The following is an 18,335-nucleotide window of genomic DNA, read 5'->3' as shown; positions in this document are numbered from 1 at the left end:
ATAAAAATATAACCAAAATATTTTCTATTTTTTTTTTTTTTTTCATTTTCTATGATGAACCACAAACTTCTACAGTCGTTTAAAATATTTATTTATATTTAAGGGTGGTGGGGGGGGCTTAGTGGTTAGCACGTTCGCCTCACACCTCCAGGGTTGGGGGTTCGATTCCCGCCTCCACCTTGTGTGTGTGGAGTTTGCATGTTCTCCCCGTGCCTCGGGGGTTTCCTCCGGGTACTCCGGTTTCCTCCCCCGGTCCAAAGACATGCATGGTAGGTTGATTGGCATCTCTGGAAAATTGTCCGTAGTGTGTGATTGTGTGAGTGAGTGATTGAATGAGAGTGTGTGTGTGCCCTGCGATGGGTTGGCACTCCGTCCAGGGTGTATCCTGAGTTGATGCCCGATGACGCCTGAGATAGGCACAGGCTCCCCGTGACCCGAGGTAGTTTGAATAAACGGTAGAAAATGAGTGAGTGAGAGTAAGTGTGTGTGTCGATGTGTGTTATCTGTGTACGTGTTGTGTGTGTACGGTATGTGTGTGTATGTGCGCGCGCGCGCAATAGGTTCGCATCACATCCAGGGTGTAAGTCCCGTCTCGTGCCCACTGTTTCCGGGCTCTGGATTTATTGCCTGCTTGCTGTATATTAGACCTGGTGTCATAAGTATGTATGTTAATCTGTCTCAGTCAGCATTAAATTTATTCTCGTCATATTACGACTTTATTCTCGGAATCTTATTCTAACGCCCCTTTATGCCGGTACACCACGTACAGTAGCAGAGCCGAAGATTACCGAAAGTTTCCGAATCCTAAAAGTCCCGTTTCCGCTTCAAGATGGCGGCGTCGCGCAAGCCTCTGATGCATAGTGTAAGACAACAATAAGGAAATGTCGCCTTTTTCTCTTTGTATTCTTTCATTTATTTACAAATGAACAAACGTCTGTTTATGACACTGTCAAAAATGCTGCTCCATACATAGTATCTGTAGTGAAAGATTGACTTGTTTAGTTAGCATGTTAGCATTTAAATAGCCATAGAATACAATACAATCTTATTTGCTATCACGATTTAATCACATAGAATAAATATGAACGATTAATTATAACATACTATAGAATTGAGTAACTTTGGCGACCATTATCTGTATTTATTGTCTGTGGTATTAACACAACAGTGATGTTACACAGGAAACAGATTAGCGTTTGCTAACTTTTGTGGGTTGAACCCCAAGTGGGTTTAATACTAACTGACAAAGTGAACTACAAATGGCACCAAATTACTTCTGTGCCCTTTCTAGTTGACTTCATATGTTGGATATTTGGATTTAGACACTGTACCTTTACTGAGCTACCAACTTAACAGACCAACAGAAGTCCTAAAATTGTATAAATCAACAAATCAGTGGCCTTCAAAGATGAGATAATAAAATGTTAACGTACAGAATTTCCATAAACAGAAAGAAAAAAAAAGGTTATATATAGTATTTAAGCCCTATAGTCATTTTAGAATGTATTTTATATTAGTACTTGTACTTCCTGGACCCAATGCAGCAGATAAGAACTCATTTACAAATAAAATCAAACACGTAGTATATGTCGTGGAGAATAAGCAACTCGTTGTTGAAATGTATTAACGCCATGTTCTGGATTTGGTTCTGTGGGTTTTAGCACCAGAGCTGGACAGATGACCTGCCGCTGTGCCAGCTGTGTGGAGTGGGAACGGCACCAAACTGCGTGTACAGCCCCGATGGCAAAAGCAACCAGATGCACCCTAATGAGGACGGGCACTTCCGCTTCAGGTCAGTCATGAAACACAAAACAGAAGCTTCAGGTGATGAGGAGGTGTAACAGGCAGTCTGACAGCTTTGGCCAACTGGCAGACTGAATGGATTCAGATCCAGCGGATGTTCCAGTGGATTGATCCCAGCACTCAAAAAATAGACTCATTTATACATTAATATATTGATCTATCATACAGACATTGTGTGTCGAGGAAATATGAAAGATTAAATCTTCCCTATTCACTTTGCCCCACAGTACCGAGTCCTGTTTCCTGTATGGGGTGTTTAACGGTTACGACGGCAGCCGAGTGGCCAATTTTGTGTCCCAGTGTCTGACTGCAGAGCTTCTTCTGGGCCAGCTCAACTCCAGTCACTCTGACGCAGACATTCGTCGCATCCTCTCACAGGTAGCTGTTTTTTTTTTGTTTTTTTTTTTTTAAATTCCCTGGAGATTTACTACAGCTGCTCACTTAAGCAGAATCAAAAAAAGATTGTTTTGGAGATATCTCAGTAGTCTCTGTGTGTTTGGGCAGCTGTGTATTTCATGTGAATGAATAAAAACTGCATGATGTTCCACCATAAAAACGATAAAGCCTCAGAAGTTAGACCCCAAGATCAGTGCTACACAAATGTTGAGATGCGGCAATAATTTAGTTAGTTGGTAAGTTATTTAGTCCGACTGACTAAACAAGTCATTCATTTGGGAAGTAATTCATTTGGACCAGTAATTTTGTCAGTTAATGGGCCAGAAATTCAGTCAGTGGGTTGGATAATAAATCAATCAGGCTGTCAGTAAGTCGATCTGTTATTCTGGACATTAAGTCTTTTACCAAATGGCTCAGTTGGTTGTATCATTTGTCAGTAATCTGTCAGTTGTTCAATTAGTTTGTCTGACAGTAAGGCATTCAGTCTGTTTAAAAATCAGCTGATTCATCAATAGGTTGATTCGGTAATAAGTCCGATGCACATTTGGTCAGTAAATTTATCAGCAAATTGTCTCTCAACACATTTGCCTGTCAGTTATTTGGTCAAGTTATTCAGGGTGACTGTAAGTCAGTCAGTCGTTCAGTATAACATTTTGTTGTTAAGTCAGTATATCACTTGGACAGTAAGTCAGTCAGCCATCCAGTACGTTTGTCAGTAAGTGCTCATTAAGTATGAAGTAGTTCATAGTCAGTAGTTCAGCCATTTCATTGGTCAGTAGATCAGTCGGTAATCAGTTGATCAGGAGCTCAGTCAGTAAGTCAGTCGATTTGTAGCTCAGTCAGTAAGTTAGACGATCGGTAGCTCAGTCAATAAGTCAGTCGATCAGTAGCTCATTCAGTAAGTCAGTCGATCGGTAACTTAGTCGGTAAGCCAGTCGATCAGTCAGTAAGTTAGTTGATCAGTAACTCAGTCAGTAAGCCAGTCGATCAGTCAGTAAGTTAGTTGATCAGTAACTCAGTCAGTAAATCAGTCGATCAGTCAGTAAGTTAGTTGATCAGTAACTCAGTCAGTAAGTCAGTCGATCGGTAACTTAGTCAGTAAGTTAGTCAATCAGTAACTCAGTCAGTCGATCGGTAGCTCAGTCAGTAAGTCAGTCGATCGGTAACTCAGTCAGTAAGTCAGTCGATCGGTAACTCAGTCAGTAAGTCAGTCGATCGGTAACTCAGTCAGTCGATCGGTAGCTCAGTCAGTAAGTCAGTCGATCGGGTAGCTCAGTCAGTAAGTCAGTCGATCGGTAGCTCAGTCAGTAAGTCAGCCGATCGGTAGCACAGTCAGTAAGTCAGTCGATCGGTAGCTCAGTCAGTAAGTCAGCCGATCGGTAGCTCAGTCAGTAAGTCAGCCGATCGGTAGCTCAGTCAGTAAGTCAGACGATCGGTAGCTCAGTCAGTCAGACGATCGGTAGCTCAGTCAGTAAGTCAGCCGATCGGTAGCTCAGTCAGTAAGTCAGCCGATCGGTAGCTCAGTCAGTAAGTCAGCCGATCGGTAGCTCAGTCAGTAAGTCAGCCGATCGGTAGCTCAGTCAGTAAGTCAGTCGATCGGTAGCTCAGTCAGTCAGTAAGTCAGCCGATCGGTAGCTCAGTCAGTAAGTCAGTCGATCGGTAGCTCAGTCAGTAAGTCAGTCGATCGGTAGCTCAGTCAGTAAGTCAGTCGATCGGTAGCTCAGTCAGTAAGTCAGTCGATCGGTAGCTCAGTCAGTAAGTCAGCCGATCGGTAGCTCAGTCAGTAAGTCAGCCGATCGGTAGCTCAGTCAGTAAGTCAGTCGATCGGTAGCTCAGTCAGTAAGTCAGCCGATCGGTAGCTCAGTCAGTAAGTCAGCCGATCGGTAGCTCAGTCAGTAAGTCAGCCGATCGGTAGCTCAGTCAGTAAGTCAGCCGATCGGTAGCTCAGTCAGTAAGTCAGCCGATCGGTAGCTCAGTCAGTAAGTCAGTCGATCGGTAGCTCAGTCAGTAAGTCAGTCGATCGGTAGCTCAGTCAGTAAGTCAGTCGATCGGTAGCTCAGTCAGTAAGTCAGTCGATCGGTAGCTCAGTAAGTCAGTCGATCGGTAGCTCAGTCAGTAAGTCAGTCGATCAGTAGGTCACACAGTAACAGTAAGTCAGCCAGTCAGTGATTCAGTCCAACAGAATTTTTTGATGTTTAATAACAGATAATAATGCTTTGACTAGACATATGCTGCTGTGCTGTCCAATTAATTACATCTCAACGTTTTTTACTAAAATTATTTATCATAGCTTTTATTAGATAATAAGAATTACATTGTAAAGATAAGGCTTCTTTTAATGAAGGTTTGTCAAGTATTGCACTGGCATGATGCCTTTATAATTTATACTTAAACCATAATATGTCAGTAAACATGATGTGTTTATTGTTTTCAGGTTGTCTAAGTAAACCTAAACAGTTGCACATGGCACTTTTGCATGCACACTTAAACATATAACCTACACTGTACATTAATACTGAAGACCAAAACACACACATGACAATTTATGGCCAGCTTATATGTAATTTAATGGACTCTTTAAGGAAGCTTTCAGATGTTCGTGTGAATGAGATGACGACAAACTAGATGTGATTTATCGTTATTCAGTTTTGATGAATGTGTAAGTAATGTTTTTTTTCTCTTTCCTTTCTTCCATTTTTCTGTGTCGGTGTCTTCAAGGCTTTTGACGTAGTGGAGAAGAGTTACTTCGAGACCATCGATGACGCACTGGCAGAAAAGGCCAACCTTCAAGTGCAAATCCCAGAGGCGAGAACTCACTCACACACACACACACACACACATATACAACAAAGAGAATGGTTACAGCAGCAACTTTCAAGGTCCCACACACAAAGCTAATTCATGAATAGAAAAATTCCTTTTGTTGGTTGTGAACATGAGAAAGCCGTGATTAAAGTGCTACACACTGCGCCACCGAGAGAGAGTTTTTGGTTCAATACTGAATAAAAGTAATATCTTTTGTCCAAGCTGAGTATCCTGGAGCATATATAATTATTAAGTTACCACATTTGATTCACAGACCGAGTACACAGTTTTCCTTCCAGACTTTTCCCAATGCATAGCTTAAGGCGTACCAGAAGAAATACACAAATCATTAGCTAAATTAAAGCCAGTTAAGATCCAGACTGCCCTTGTTTATATGCTTGAGTTTCTTCTTGAGTTTTTTAGCACAAGATAATTACGCAACGTGAACAGTGTATTAGACTTTAAGGTACAGAGATGGGGGACTCGAGCCATATGACTTGACTCGGGTCAGACTTAAGTCGCAAATTTGAGACTTGAGACTTGCTTAACAAATATTAAAAAAAGACTCGACTTGACTTTGACTTGACATTCATGACTTGAGACTTACTTGTGCACATGTGTGACTTACTCCCACCTCTGGTAAGGTACGAATATGTGCTCAGGGCAAAGGGTCTCACGAGCATAATTTAAGTAACGTTGTTTTCATTTTTGTCCTGCAGGGGGTGATGTTCCACCAGCTGTCTCCTCAGAGTCAGAAGATTGCAGAGCGGCTGAAGACTCTGGAGCAGGAGGTGTCTGGAGGAGCCACGGCCATAGTCGCTCTCATTCTCAACAACAAGCTATACATTGCTAACGTGGGTACGTACACACACACACACACACACACACACATTAATCATCAATTCTGTATGATGATTCACACATTGTCAACCTCAATCGTATACCTTCTATTCTGGCCAATGCTGCAGAGGATTTTCGAAATAGACGATAAATGATTAACACAAAAATATCACAAATGTTAAAAACATTATTAAGAAGTTTAACACATTTCATATAATCCTACACACAGACTCAGTAGACTTGTTCAATATTGGAATAAAATAGCAGTGTCGCATCAAAACAGTAAATTATTTTGTCTAAATATAACCTTGGACAAATTCAGATATTTCTAATATAGCCGTGTTTTGAAATCGTCACGCCATTGACTTCGACATTTGAGAACACCGCAGCTGAAAAATCAACAGTTGACTAAAAACATTGGGATTTTCTATATATATATATAGACATAAATACTTCAGTATATACTGGATATGAACTCTTGTCACTTAATGATTATAATCAGACAACTGAAATTCACTTCTACACATCAGATTGTTTGCTACGTATTCGGATAGCCGTATGTCGTTGCTTGCACAGCGCACACACAGACCTTTTGCCTTTTTTTTTTTTTTTTTTCCTTGACATTATCCCTCATTACTTTGGTTTGCATGTGGGTTCGACTTTCTGAAAAGGTCAAGCCGTGGTCAAAGTGGCGCATTGCCGTAGGTGAGACTGTTTTGGTAATTGTTCAGACAGATATGGTAACGTGGTGAGAGCTGATTTCCCAGAGGAGAAAGAAAGAAAGAAAAACCTGCATTCAGTCTTTTATATCTGGGTTTAAAAAAAAACAAAACAACATAGACCAACTGAACATGGAACATTTTTTGGAGACCACCAATTTTATTTGGGGTAGGGGGGTGGGTGGGTTTGCTGTCACCTCTTCAGGAGGTTAAATACATGATCAGTCGGGTCAATAAAGCTACCATCATCAATAAAGCCATAAAAGCCCAAGCCGTGACATTACCTCCACCCTTCTTAACCGCTGAGCTTGTATGTGTTGGAACACAGCGGATATTTTCTTTCTCTCGACTTTGTGCCTAATTTCTGTATTTGGTTGCAAAGTACAGTCTGAGTAAAGTACAGTTCTCACCGCCGAGAGGTTTACGTCTCCCTAGAAGTCTTCTCTGAACGGTGGATTGTGATAAATTCACATCCGCTCCATGGAGGGTCAAGTCGAGTCAAGATGCTTTTATTGTCGTTTCAACCATTAATAGTGTAGCTGATGCAGTGAAATGAGACAACGTGGTGCTACATAGAGCAAAGACAGAGCTGCGTAGGACAACACGGAACTACGGACAAAAGACAGTGCAAACACGCACTACAAGACGTTACACAAAAGTGGCGCCAACCAGAGTTCATACCGTATATTCTATAGTCATGCGCAAAAATACTGGAAGGAACACTTAAAGTAATAGCAGCAGGCTTTTACTCACTGTTGCTTTTGGGCTTTTCTTCACAGCTCTCGTAATGTTTCTGTTGGAAACTGGAGTTGTTATGACTGACCTGTTTGGTTGTTGGTGCGCCGGTGGTTTCTTTGCTTTACCGAACATTCTTGTCTAATTGTTGTTTTGGCTCTGCTTCTGCAACAAATCTCAACTTTATAACGGCTCAGTTTTTCCTCAGTAGACAGCGCTCTGGTCTGGTCAAGTTTGTTTTAAACTTTTTACCAGTAAATGCGGTTTTGTCAGGTGAAATCCTGGCCTCAGACAAGAGGCGGCATTCAGAACTGTTTATTGTTTAAACAGCCAATGGAACAGAGCACATCTGGGCAACCAGAAACATCTATTGGAATATTTTTGGGATGATCTGAAAATTGAGTCAATTCAAACTCAACGGTGCTTCGTTGTACACTGATGAGCAGCTCTAGATGTAGTGCTTTGTAACAGTCAGAAAGTTTAGCCGCTTCTATTGCTCGAGTTTCTGAGTAACATGACGGGTTGCTGTAATGTGTTTGATGGTTACTGTGAAAGATAAGTGAAAGAGTGAATAATTAAATGCATTACACCACCTCATGCTGAAATATTTTGCATTGAAATCAGTCTGCATAACGTGTGTGTGTGTGTGTGTGTGTGTGTGTGTGTGTGTGTGTGTGTGTGTGTGTATTTTGGCCACTACTCAGGCACCAATCGAGCTCTGCTTTGCAAGTACACCAGTGACCGTCAGAATCAGGTGATTCAGATTGGACGAGCCCACACAACTGACAATGAAGATGAGCTGGCCAGACTGGCTCAGATAGGTGAGTATACACACACACACACACACACACACACACACACAAGCACATTAGTGTGTGGGTTGTCATCTGTTCTGTATGTTTCATAGTTAGATAAAAACTCTTTTTTAGAGGAATATATTCTCTCTCCCACTCTTCTCTCTTTCTTTCTTTCTCTGTCTCTTTTTCTTTCTCTTTCCTTCTCTTTCTCTCTCTCTCTTTCTCTCCTGTCTCTCTTTTTCTCTCTTGCTCTCTCTCTCTCTCTCTCTTTCCTTTCTCTCTTCTCTCCCCACCCCCTCTCTCTCCACTCTTCTGTCTGTCTCTCTTCTCTCTCTCTCTCTCTCTCTCTCTCTCTCTCCCTCTTTTTCCTCTCTCTCTCTCGCTCGCACTCTCTCTCCTTCTCCCCCCCTCTCTCTTTTTCCTCTCTCTCCTCTTTTCTCTCTCTTTCTCATTTTCCTCCCCCTCCTCTCCTCTCTCCTCTCCTCTCCTCTTCTCTCCCTCTCTCTCTCTACCCCCCTCTCTCTCTCTCTCTCTCGCTCGCTCTCTCTCTCTCTCCTTCTCCCCCCCTCTCTCTTTTTCCTCTCTCTCCTCTTTTCTCTCTCTTTCTCATTTTCCTCCCACTCCTCTCCTCTCTCCTCTCCTCTCCTCTCTCTCTCGCTCTCTCTCTCTCTCTCTCTCTCTCTCTCTCTCTCTCTCTCTCTCTCTCTCTCTCTCTCTCTCTCTCTCGCTCTCTCAGGCCTGGACCAGAATCGGCTCAGACAGACGGGGATAATTGCAGGTCAGAGCAGTCTGAGGCGGATCGGAGACTACAAGGTGAAATTCAGCTACTCAGACATCGATGTCCTGAGGTGGGTTCAGACTGTGGTATTCAGACTGTGACTGAAATGTATTCAGACTTTTCTTAGAGCTAAAATAAAACCACACAATTTTCATTTCACAATAATATTTATTAGTATCCAGAGAATGGCCCATTTATTTTTGGGGCTGATTGTATTTTCTGCATTTGATCTAATGTAGATGGGTGATTAATGCTGGTTATGGCAACCGTTTTCGTTTTAAATGTGACAATGATGAAATGAGTGTTAAATTATAGCTTAGCTATTAGACTTAGGAACTAAGCATTACCAGCCTTCGGCAGATCAGTCGCTGCACAACATCGGCAGCCGTAAACACACACCAACTCTTCCTCTTATTTCATTTTCCCCTTTTTCCTAACCGAATAGCTAGCCTTAACGTTCTTCATTTATAACCTCCTTATATTTACGTCTCCAGTTTTCAGACTCGTTGCGTTCTCACAACATTTCATGTGTGCGGTCAGAATAAATCATTGGTTCAAATATAACGCATTGTCCATATAAAACAGTGATACGGAGTTGCTAGAAAAAGTTTTTGGAACTAAACATATTTTCATGAATGTCTTATAAATGTGAATGATTTATGAATACGTTGGTTTATATCCCGCTTGAAAAGCTGAGTCTCTGAGTGTATGATGCAGCGTGCACCTGTTCATTGTCTGTTCTTATCTCTGCCTCTACATACACCACATCGTCTCTCTTTCTTTTTCTCTCTGTCACTCTCCGATTGTGGTTGTGTCTTTGTCTAAGGGTCTCTCTCTCTCTCTCTCTCTCTCTCTCTCTCTCTCTCTCTCTCTCTCTCTCTCTGTCTCTCTCTATCTCTCTCTATCTCTCGACCCCCATCCTGCCCGTTAACCTTTAAAGCCAAAACTCCATTCCCCGCCTTCTGGAAGCCTCATCCATGCAAAAGAACAGAAATCATGGCTTGTGTATTTAACATGTCCGTTTCTTAGTGCGGCCAAGAGTAAGCCAATCATCGCAGAGCCTGAGATTCACGGCGGCCAGTCGTTGGATGGAGTCACAGGCTTCCTGTTGCTGATGTCAGAGGGACTCATTAAGGCCCTGGAGGCGGCTCATGGACCTGAGCAGGCCAATCAGGTGTGTTCTCATTTACATAATTTATTCCTACATTCTCATGTATATATATTATATATTTATATACATACATATATATATATATACATACATACATATATATATTTAATTATTTGTGTCTGATTAGATGAATCCATCCAGATTTGTGCTGTTTATTTTTGCTTCACACTTTACAACTGTACTGAATTGTAACCATGGCAACAAGCACGAATAACGTTTTGTACTTCCACTGGGCCGCTAAGTTTCAGCACTTTTAATAAAAGCAATAAGAACAGCACCCTTTATAACACCCTTTATGACATGACAACAATAATATAACAGTAATACCGTTTGATACCCTGCCAATCAAATGGAGATTCTAGAAGATTCTAACGCTTTATCATAGTTTAATTACTACTGTCGTCACTAGAAACGCGGAGATTTGAGCTCCTACTGATCTGAACACTCACCGCTGTATTTATAACCAATAAACGGAAGCATTGACTTTAGTCTTCAGCCATATTTACTGTTCAGCCATTTTTTCTCGGTGGTGTTTGTTTGCCAATTTTTTCTTACCGCTGAAGTGAACGATCCCGGTGGAGATTTGGTGTTTTGTATGTAAAATTCAGCAGTGTCTATCCGCACATCCTACAAGACGAAGGACAAGGAGTTTGTTCGCAACCTTATTTGCATAACGCGAAACCTTTCTCAGCTTTCACGTCACTGTACACAAATTTAGTCACCAACAGTCGCTGTTGCTCATGTCGCAGAAGCCACTGAAGGCTCTCATCCAAAGTCAACGATCGCCGGTCGCTTTGGCGCTGCGAGTCAGTGTGTGTGAACTTAGCATTCTAGGTGTTAAAGATTGATAATGTGCGCTAATGCAAGTGAGTTTGGTGGAAAAACCACTTAAGTCCTCAGATAGTCAATACCGTTGTCAATATCAGTCGAAAGACAACTACAGAGCGCTTAATTCGAGTAGTTACAATCCAAAGAGATCTAGCAATAGAATAAAAAGTCCAATCAAACCAGTGTTGGTTTTTAGAGGAAAAGAAGTTTCTTCTTTTATTACTTCCCGGTATAAAATTATAACGTAGGCTAAAGCGAAGAAGGAAGATTAGAAGGAAAACGTAATAGAATCGAAAAGTGATTAATCACAATAGCAAATGATGGATTTTGATTTATTTTTTTTAAGTAATTCACTTACTTCTTTGTCAATATCGGTCAGGGTCCAACGCACAAAGTAAACTTTTACGCATTTTCAGAATTCTTTACTTTCTTTTAGTTACAAAGAAAGTGTGAACTAAGATAGCAACCCTGATTAAAATAAAAACAGACACGACTTATTCCCGTTTTTCATTCTATTTCCGTGAAAAAAATCCCCAGCGAATAAAAATATCAGACACATAACCCAGATAAAGTAGTTTCTTTTTTTATTAGTAGCTGCTTTTAATTACTTTAGGCTAGTGTACTTTGTGCCTGCGTTGTTTGTTAAAATTCTGTCAAAAAGGTCAAATTAAACATGACACGGACCGGACTTGTGTATAATATAATAGCTGTTGGTATGAAGGTGCAGAAGAACAATAAAAAATTATTTTATGAAAGCTTTTCTGATGAGCTGAGAAAATGATTAGCCATGTTATTAGCCATCGATGTTACTGACGGACTCCATTTCCCATAATTCCTTCTTTCAGGAGATGGTTGCCATGGTGTCAGCAGAGTTGGCCCAACAGGGCAACGTGGAGGCGGCGGCCCAGTCGGTGGTGGAGCGCGTAAAGCGTCTTCATCACGACGCCTACGCCAGACAGAGAGCGGGGCAGTGTTCACGCCACGAGGACATGACCCTGCTTATTCGCACCATTAATTACCCTCTATCCGACGGCTCGCTAACTCCAACGCAAGGTAAACATACCTCGCTCTCTGCCCCTCTCTCCCTGTGTGTGTGTGTGTGTGTGTGTGTGTGTGTGTCAGTCAGGTTTCTCTCTGTGTCTTGCGTAACCGTATATTCTGCGTTCCGTTTCTATCCAGATGTCTTTTTTCGGGTATTTAAATGTTGGCGTCAGAAGCTAGGTTTTAATCAGTCGTCTGTATGTTCTGGTGGACAAGATGGCGTCACCAAGGGAGCGCTGGCCAAAAACGACCCTGACACAACAAGCCAGCTGTTGTGTTCCGCGGTTTGTGCGGCGTGTGTCATTGGCACCAGCCAGAGAGCACATTCAGTCATCACCGGCCAGTGGGAGATAAATTCCTGTGGTTGGAGGTTCAGATGAGAAACCAAAGCAAGCACAAATGTATCTCACTTTTCAGCTTCACGTCAACAGATCTCAGATTTCAGTGGGGTTAAAAATAACACATTTATACTCGCATCTCGCAGACATGCAGCATCTTTCATCATCTTTATATTGCAATGTTAATATTACATGAATTTATTTTTATTTATTTAGAATCTTCCTTCAGGGTGTTCAATACTTTTTCCACTCTCCTCTCTCTGTTTTTCTCTTCTCTCTCCTCTCTCTCCTCTCTCTCTCTCTCTCTGTTTTTCTCTTCTCTCTCCTCTCTCTCCTCTCTCTCTTCTCTGTTTTTCTCTTCTCTCTCTCTCTCTCTCTCTCTCTCTCTCTCCTTTCTCTCTTCTCTCTTTCCTCTCTCTTCTTTCTCCTCTCTCCTCTCTCATTCCTCTCTTCTTTCTCCTCTCTCCTCTCCCTCTCTCTCTCTCTCTCTCTCTTCTTTCTCTCTTCTCTCTGTTTTTCTCTTCTCTCCTCTCTCTCTCTCTCTCTCTCTCTCTCTCTCTCTCTCTCTCTCTCTCTCTCTCTCTCTCTCTCTCTCTCTCTCTCTCTCTCCCTCTCTCTCTTCTTTCTCTTCTCTCTCTCTCCCCCTCACTTTCTCTCTTCTCTCTCTCTCTCTCTCTCTCTCTCTCTCTCTCTCTCCTCTCTCTTCTTTCTCCCTCTCTCCGTCTCTCTCTCTCTCTCTTCTTTCTCTCTTCTCTCTCTTTCCTCTCTCTTCCTTCTCCTCTCTCTTCTTTCTCTCCCTCTCTCTCTCTCTCTCTTCTTTATCTCTTCTCTCTCTTTCCTCTCTCTTCTTTCTCCTCTCTCTTCTCTCTCTCTCTTCTTTCTCTTCTCTCTCTCTCTCTCTCTCTCTCTCTCTCTCTCTCTCTCTCTCTCTCTCTCTCTCTCTCTCCCTCACTTTCTCTCTTCTTTCTCTTCTCTCTCTCTCTCTCTCTCCCTCTCTCTCTCTCTCTCAGTAGCATATTTATGAACGGTGCTAATAATGATTCAGAACACAACACTAATGATTCAGAACACAACACTAATGATTCAGAACACAACGCAACGCTACAAAACACTATGTGCCTGTATTTGAAACGTCTACACAAATTAGAACAAAAGTTGCTCTCCTTCGTGTGTCTCATACCTTCATTGTTCCCCCACTTCCTGCGTCTGCACCTGCACTGCTTCCTACATGAGAGTAAGCAGCAACACCTTCGCATCTGTCTTTCTTTTAGCTTTTTTGGTTTAGTTTTTTTCTCTCTCCTCTCCCCAGTTTTCATAATCAAAGAGCAGAATCCTTATTGAGAGCAGCAGGTTAATACGAGTTTTAGCTCAGCAATTAAAGTTCTGCACCACTGACTGGAAGGTGGTGAAGGTCAAATCCCAGAAGTGTTACCACTGTTGTTATGCCATTTAAAATCTAAAGCAAGTGAACACCAGAGTACGCTGCTAGGAGTTCTCACTAAAAATCTGTTAAAGGAGAAGTTTTTTCTCTCTCTCTCTCTCTCTCTCTCTCTCTCTCTCTCTCTCTCAGTAATTGCAGCACTTGATCCGACCGATGTATGACTCTGTAGTGATTGACAGTTGCACAGGCGGGTCGGTCGTGTCATGAGTGCGCATATGCGCAAGGTTTCGAGGTAATTACATCGTCAGCCTGAAATCATTTGCTTTTCAGATGTAACAGGTTTAAGGCTGTGGAGGGAAAAAAAAAGCCTCTGACAATTGACCCTTAGTGATGTTGAGACACTGGATGATGTGATGATGAGCCACATGTGGAAAAAGAAAGCATAATTGTCTTTCTGATCGTCGGCGTTAAAAGACCAGGCGATCTAGTGTCAAGCACCTGATGCGGCCTTCTTCTTTTGTAGCCCGTTTGCCTCAAAGCGTTCTGAGATGTTATCGTTCATCACCAGGGTTTCCCAAAGAAAATTTGTTAGTTAAGGCGGTAGGGTTGGGTGGGGGGCGGGGCCCAGGGGCGGGGCTTCTTTTATGAGATAGACCACAGACTCTGTACTACGTTTAACAATTATTAAAAACAGGCACGTGCAACCTAGCGAGCAGGTGAAGAACTCAAACAACAAAATCACCAGCTAACTTACTTTAAATTTGCAAGAACTATAGACTAATGCAATAACAGGCTTAAATAAACCCAAGACATAAGTCCACTTACAGTTCTCACGGACACTGGCTAGTTATCCTCCAGACAGTGACGGACCACGTCTTTCTCTCATTCATGACCGATCTCTCTCATCAACAAGGCAATTCCACACAGAGAAACCGCCACTCACCGAATGCATAAATTCTCTAGCATCACATTTTTTACGTTTACGTTACGGTTTTATCCGCCACGTTGCTGCCGCGTGATTGGCCGAATGAATAATTGTGTGTTTCTAATAAACTGGCCGGTGAACGTATGCCGCGTTTTCACTCTCGGATCAGAATTTCGTTCCGTTTTTAAGTACAGCTTTAAGCTTCTGTAATGTGCAGGTTGTATAGTGTGTAAAAATCAATACAGAGAGAATGACCGAGGGATCGTCCAGAGTGAACTGTTGCAACGTCTTCATGTACCGTCTCCATCTTTATTTAACATCCTCTGCCTTCTCCTCTGATCGCTCTCTCTCTCTCTCTCTCATTTTCTCTCTTATCTGCCGTCTATTTTATTTCTCCTTTATTACCCTAAACACTTTGTCCTTGCCCTCTTTCTGTCTGTCGTCTTTAATGGCTCTTCTCTCCTCTATTCACCTTGTTCTTTTTTCCTTCCTCTCTGACCGTATGTTTTTATTTATTTCTCCCTCATTTATTTCTCTCTCATTGCAACATCCCTTCCCCCTTTTTGCTTCTCAATACCATCTACTTCTACTATTTACAACCTGCTCTGTATCTCCCCCTCTCTCTCCTCAGGTGGTCGTATCTACCCGGTGTCCGTGCCCTACTCGAACTCCCAGAGCACCAGTAAGACGAGCGTGACGCTGTCTTTAGTCATGCCAGCCCAGGGCACGCTCACTAACGGTACCAACACAGCTTCCACTCTGGAAGGAGGCACCCCCACTCCTGGGTATGGTTCCGTCCATTTCATTCCCCTTGAAGCTTTATCTTTGGTCCACTTTTCCATTAAACCGTCTATAAATATTTGACGTAGTGGTCCTTGTAGCATTGCACGTTGTCTGCTTTTCCAGGTTTCTGTATGAAGATTCGTTTTAAGGCCATGAGCCGTTCTCCCGAGACCGATTCCAGCACAGACTATTAAATAGCAATCCACGTTTATTCATTTCATTTCTTTATTTTATCGCAGTCAAGCGTTCAGTGCTACATCGAGGACGTTCAGTGTTGCGTAGATGTCATTGCTGGTAGAAAGTTACCCTAAACAGATGACACAGTTTCCAACCACTGAAGTGGAGGAGAAATACACGGCTCATGAATTCTGCTTAATAATCTCAGTAGCGTGATATTAAATTGAAACGGAAATGTTTGTTTGTCTCCTTGGCACGTTCTTGCGACGTTATGCGCATGCATGACAGCAGAGGGAGGGCAGAACTTAAGCTGCACCTTATGAGCCAACTACAAATTTGGCCCTTTGTTATGAAACTAATACAAATCATCAATCTGTTTCCTCAAGTTGTTTAGTACAGTTCAGTAACTGATAAACATATGCGCACACACACACACGCAGACTATATCCTAATAGGTCCTTGGAGCACCCTAACTCCTTTAGTAGACATCAACTATTTTATAACCCATCATAAGACCTTAATGTGTTTCTGTGCCCGTGTGTTCAGGCAAAGTCCCACAGCTACACTGCAGTCCAACACACACACGCAGAGCTCCAGCTCCAGCTCTGGCGACGGCAGTCTCTTCAGACAGCGCGCCAGCCAGGCGGCACAGCCGGACGAGACGGGCCGCGTGCCGCCCTACGTCGACTTCACCCATTTCTATCAGATGTGGGGCACGGAGCACAGCGAGGGAACGAGAGGTCCGGGACCACAGTGAGGGCTCCAGAGAAAACAAACGGAGAACAGAGGCCGCTTCCTGCACTGACATGTACAATGGATTCTAATGGCATGCGGTTACACCGAGTGCCGATTTGCTGCCTTCTGTAAGGACTTTATTAAGGCCGAAGTGTTTAATAGCCTCGTTCTCCAGGTAATTCGCAATTCCAGATTCGCAGCGCCTGCCTTTTCCGTTCGGTGCAGCAGCAATGTTCAATTACAGGTCAGTTTTCTTTAGGCGACTAAATGCAAAATATATTATTGTTAATGCTCTGATGTGGCATTTTTATATTATAGCATTATCCTGCTGATCAGAGCCAAACAGATCAAATTCCATTAAATATCTTGAAGTTACTGATGAAGATTAAGAAATACATCATGTGACTACCGTGAAACTGTCACTCCACGATTCTCAGTTTCTACTCTCACGTTGTAAGTGAAAGCAAAAAATTTTATTTTATTTTATTTTTTTTTTTTAAGTTTTATTAAAGTTATCACAAAATGGGTTTCAGCATCCAAACAGATGGAACACATCACTCTTGTACTGGGGTAACAGTGGAATTGCTCCATGTCAAACTCCATGTCAAAAAGTGGATCATAAACCTCTTTCATAGCGATGTATAATGCCTCAAGGTCGTGACACACGGACACAGCACTTTTCGAGTCGATTTGTTTATTACGCCGTGTCGGATAGAACCGTAGATGTTCTCCTGATACCGGAATTCCGCGTGTTAATATCACACGATGATTTGCGTACATTGACCTTCTCCTAGTAGCTGACAATCCAATACTGAATTTCTCTCTCTCTCTCTCTCTCTCTCTCTCTTTTTTTTTTTTTTTTGTTTTGTTAATAAAAGCTGCGCTAAGACCTCAACACTTCTTTCTTTGCAGATACTGTATCAAGGGACCCATTTCCAAGCATTCGGATCAGCCGACACACTATTACACAGTCTGAAGAGACTGCTATTATGCAAAATCAAATTGTCATTGATTAATTATGACGATATTGCCATTTAGCGGAAGGCCGAACGGCAGCGAGGTACTCGAGGGCATTTCCAAACGTGTCCTTCTGCGTACGCTGATTACGATGTTTTTTTTTTTTTTTTTTTCCATCAATATATATTTTACAAGTGTTCTGTTTAATACACCATGTTAACTCCTTCTTCCCTCCTATTCACTCCATTCTGCAGTAAAGTCAGGTCTGCTGGAATGAGTGGACGCTTGAGAGTGATTTGCTTTTCTCCACCAGGTCGTATATCGGTTGTACTTTACTGTACAGTCTGACAAATACTTTATATTAGACAGGTGAGTATATGGTGGATGTTGGAACTGCATAGTAAACTATTTTTGTTCAGCAGCACGATAACAACATTCTTAATAAGTAAGTAATTATCTGAATACAACGTGGGGGGGAAAAAAATACTAAACCATTCCGAACACTGTATGAATACTTCCTGTTTCAATGCACGCTGTAGCCTAAGGTTTCTGTTATTGACTGACAGAAGTGGAAGCCCATGTGGTCTTCTGCTCTCGGAGCTCCTTCTCCTCCTCTACAAGGTTCAGAGCTCACCACGAGTGTAAAGACCGGTTGTTAGTGTTTAGAGCAACCGTTGAAAGATCAGTGGTTTCTGATTGCCACAGGTTAAGTCACTGAAATCACGCTCAGGACTTTTAGGATTATAAATCTATTCAGCTCCGCTAATCAATCGAGTCGAGAAGGTTTTGCTTTTGGTTTCAATGCGGTTTAGAATCTACTTTTAAAATTAGGCCTATTCTATAGCAGTGATAAGTAACTACCACATACTCACCTTTTAAATAAGGTTGTAGCTTACTGTGCGTGTGCATGTCACGTTGCTCTGTACAGCCGAGTTTCTAGTGCCTTGCTGAAATAAACATTAAAAGCTGTGATGCGGTGGAAGAAATATCTGAATACTTGTTTTAATTATAGTTGTGCTTCCTTTTTTTTTTTTTTGGTTGAACATAAAGCTCAGCCCTTATTTATCAAGCTGGCTGACTTTCACTTCTCTAAGCGTATGTGAAGATGCCGTTTATTTCTGAAAGT

General features: G+C 42.2%; 1 protein-coding gene across 1 annotated transcript; it reads left to right on the top strand.

Annotated features, from left to right (window-relative positions):
* The first annotated feature begins 656 nt into the window (after window positions 1–656).
* tab1 (TGF-beta activated kinase 1/MAP3K7 binding protein 1) lies at window positions 657–18,195 on the top strand. The gene is made up of 11 exons (XM_060868784.1): window positions 657–862; window positions 1,662–1,792; window positions 2,031–2,181; window positions 4,918–5,004; window positions 5,724–5,862; window positions 8,003–8,119; window positions 8,832–8,943; window positions 9,903–10,047; window positions 11,718–11,925; window positions 15,189–15,342; window positions 16,064–18,195. The coding sequence occupies exons 1-11, from the start codon at window positions 830–832 to the stop codon at window positions 16,272–16,274; spliced, it is 1,488 nt and encodes a 495-aa protein (XP_060724767.1). The 5' UTR covers window positions 657–829; the 3' UTR covers window positions 16,275–18,195.
* The last annotated feature ends 140 nt before the right edge of the window (window positions 18,196–18,335 follow it).

The sequence above is a fragment of the Tachysurus vachellii genome, chromosome 4 (genome assembly GCF_030014155.1).
Source record: "Tachysurus vachellii isolate PV-2020 chromosome 4, HZAU_Pvac_v1, whole genome shotgun sequence".
Lineage (NCBI taxonomy): Eukaryota > Metazoa > Chordata > Actinopteri > Siluriformes > Bagridae > Tachysurus > Tachysurus vachellii.
This window is presented reverse-complemented; position numbering and strand designations above follow the sequence as displayed.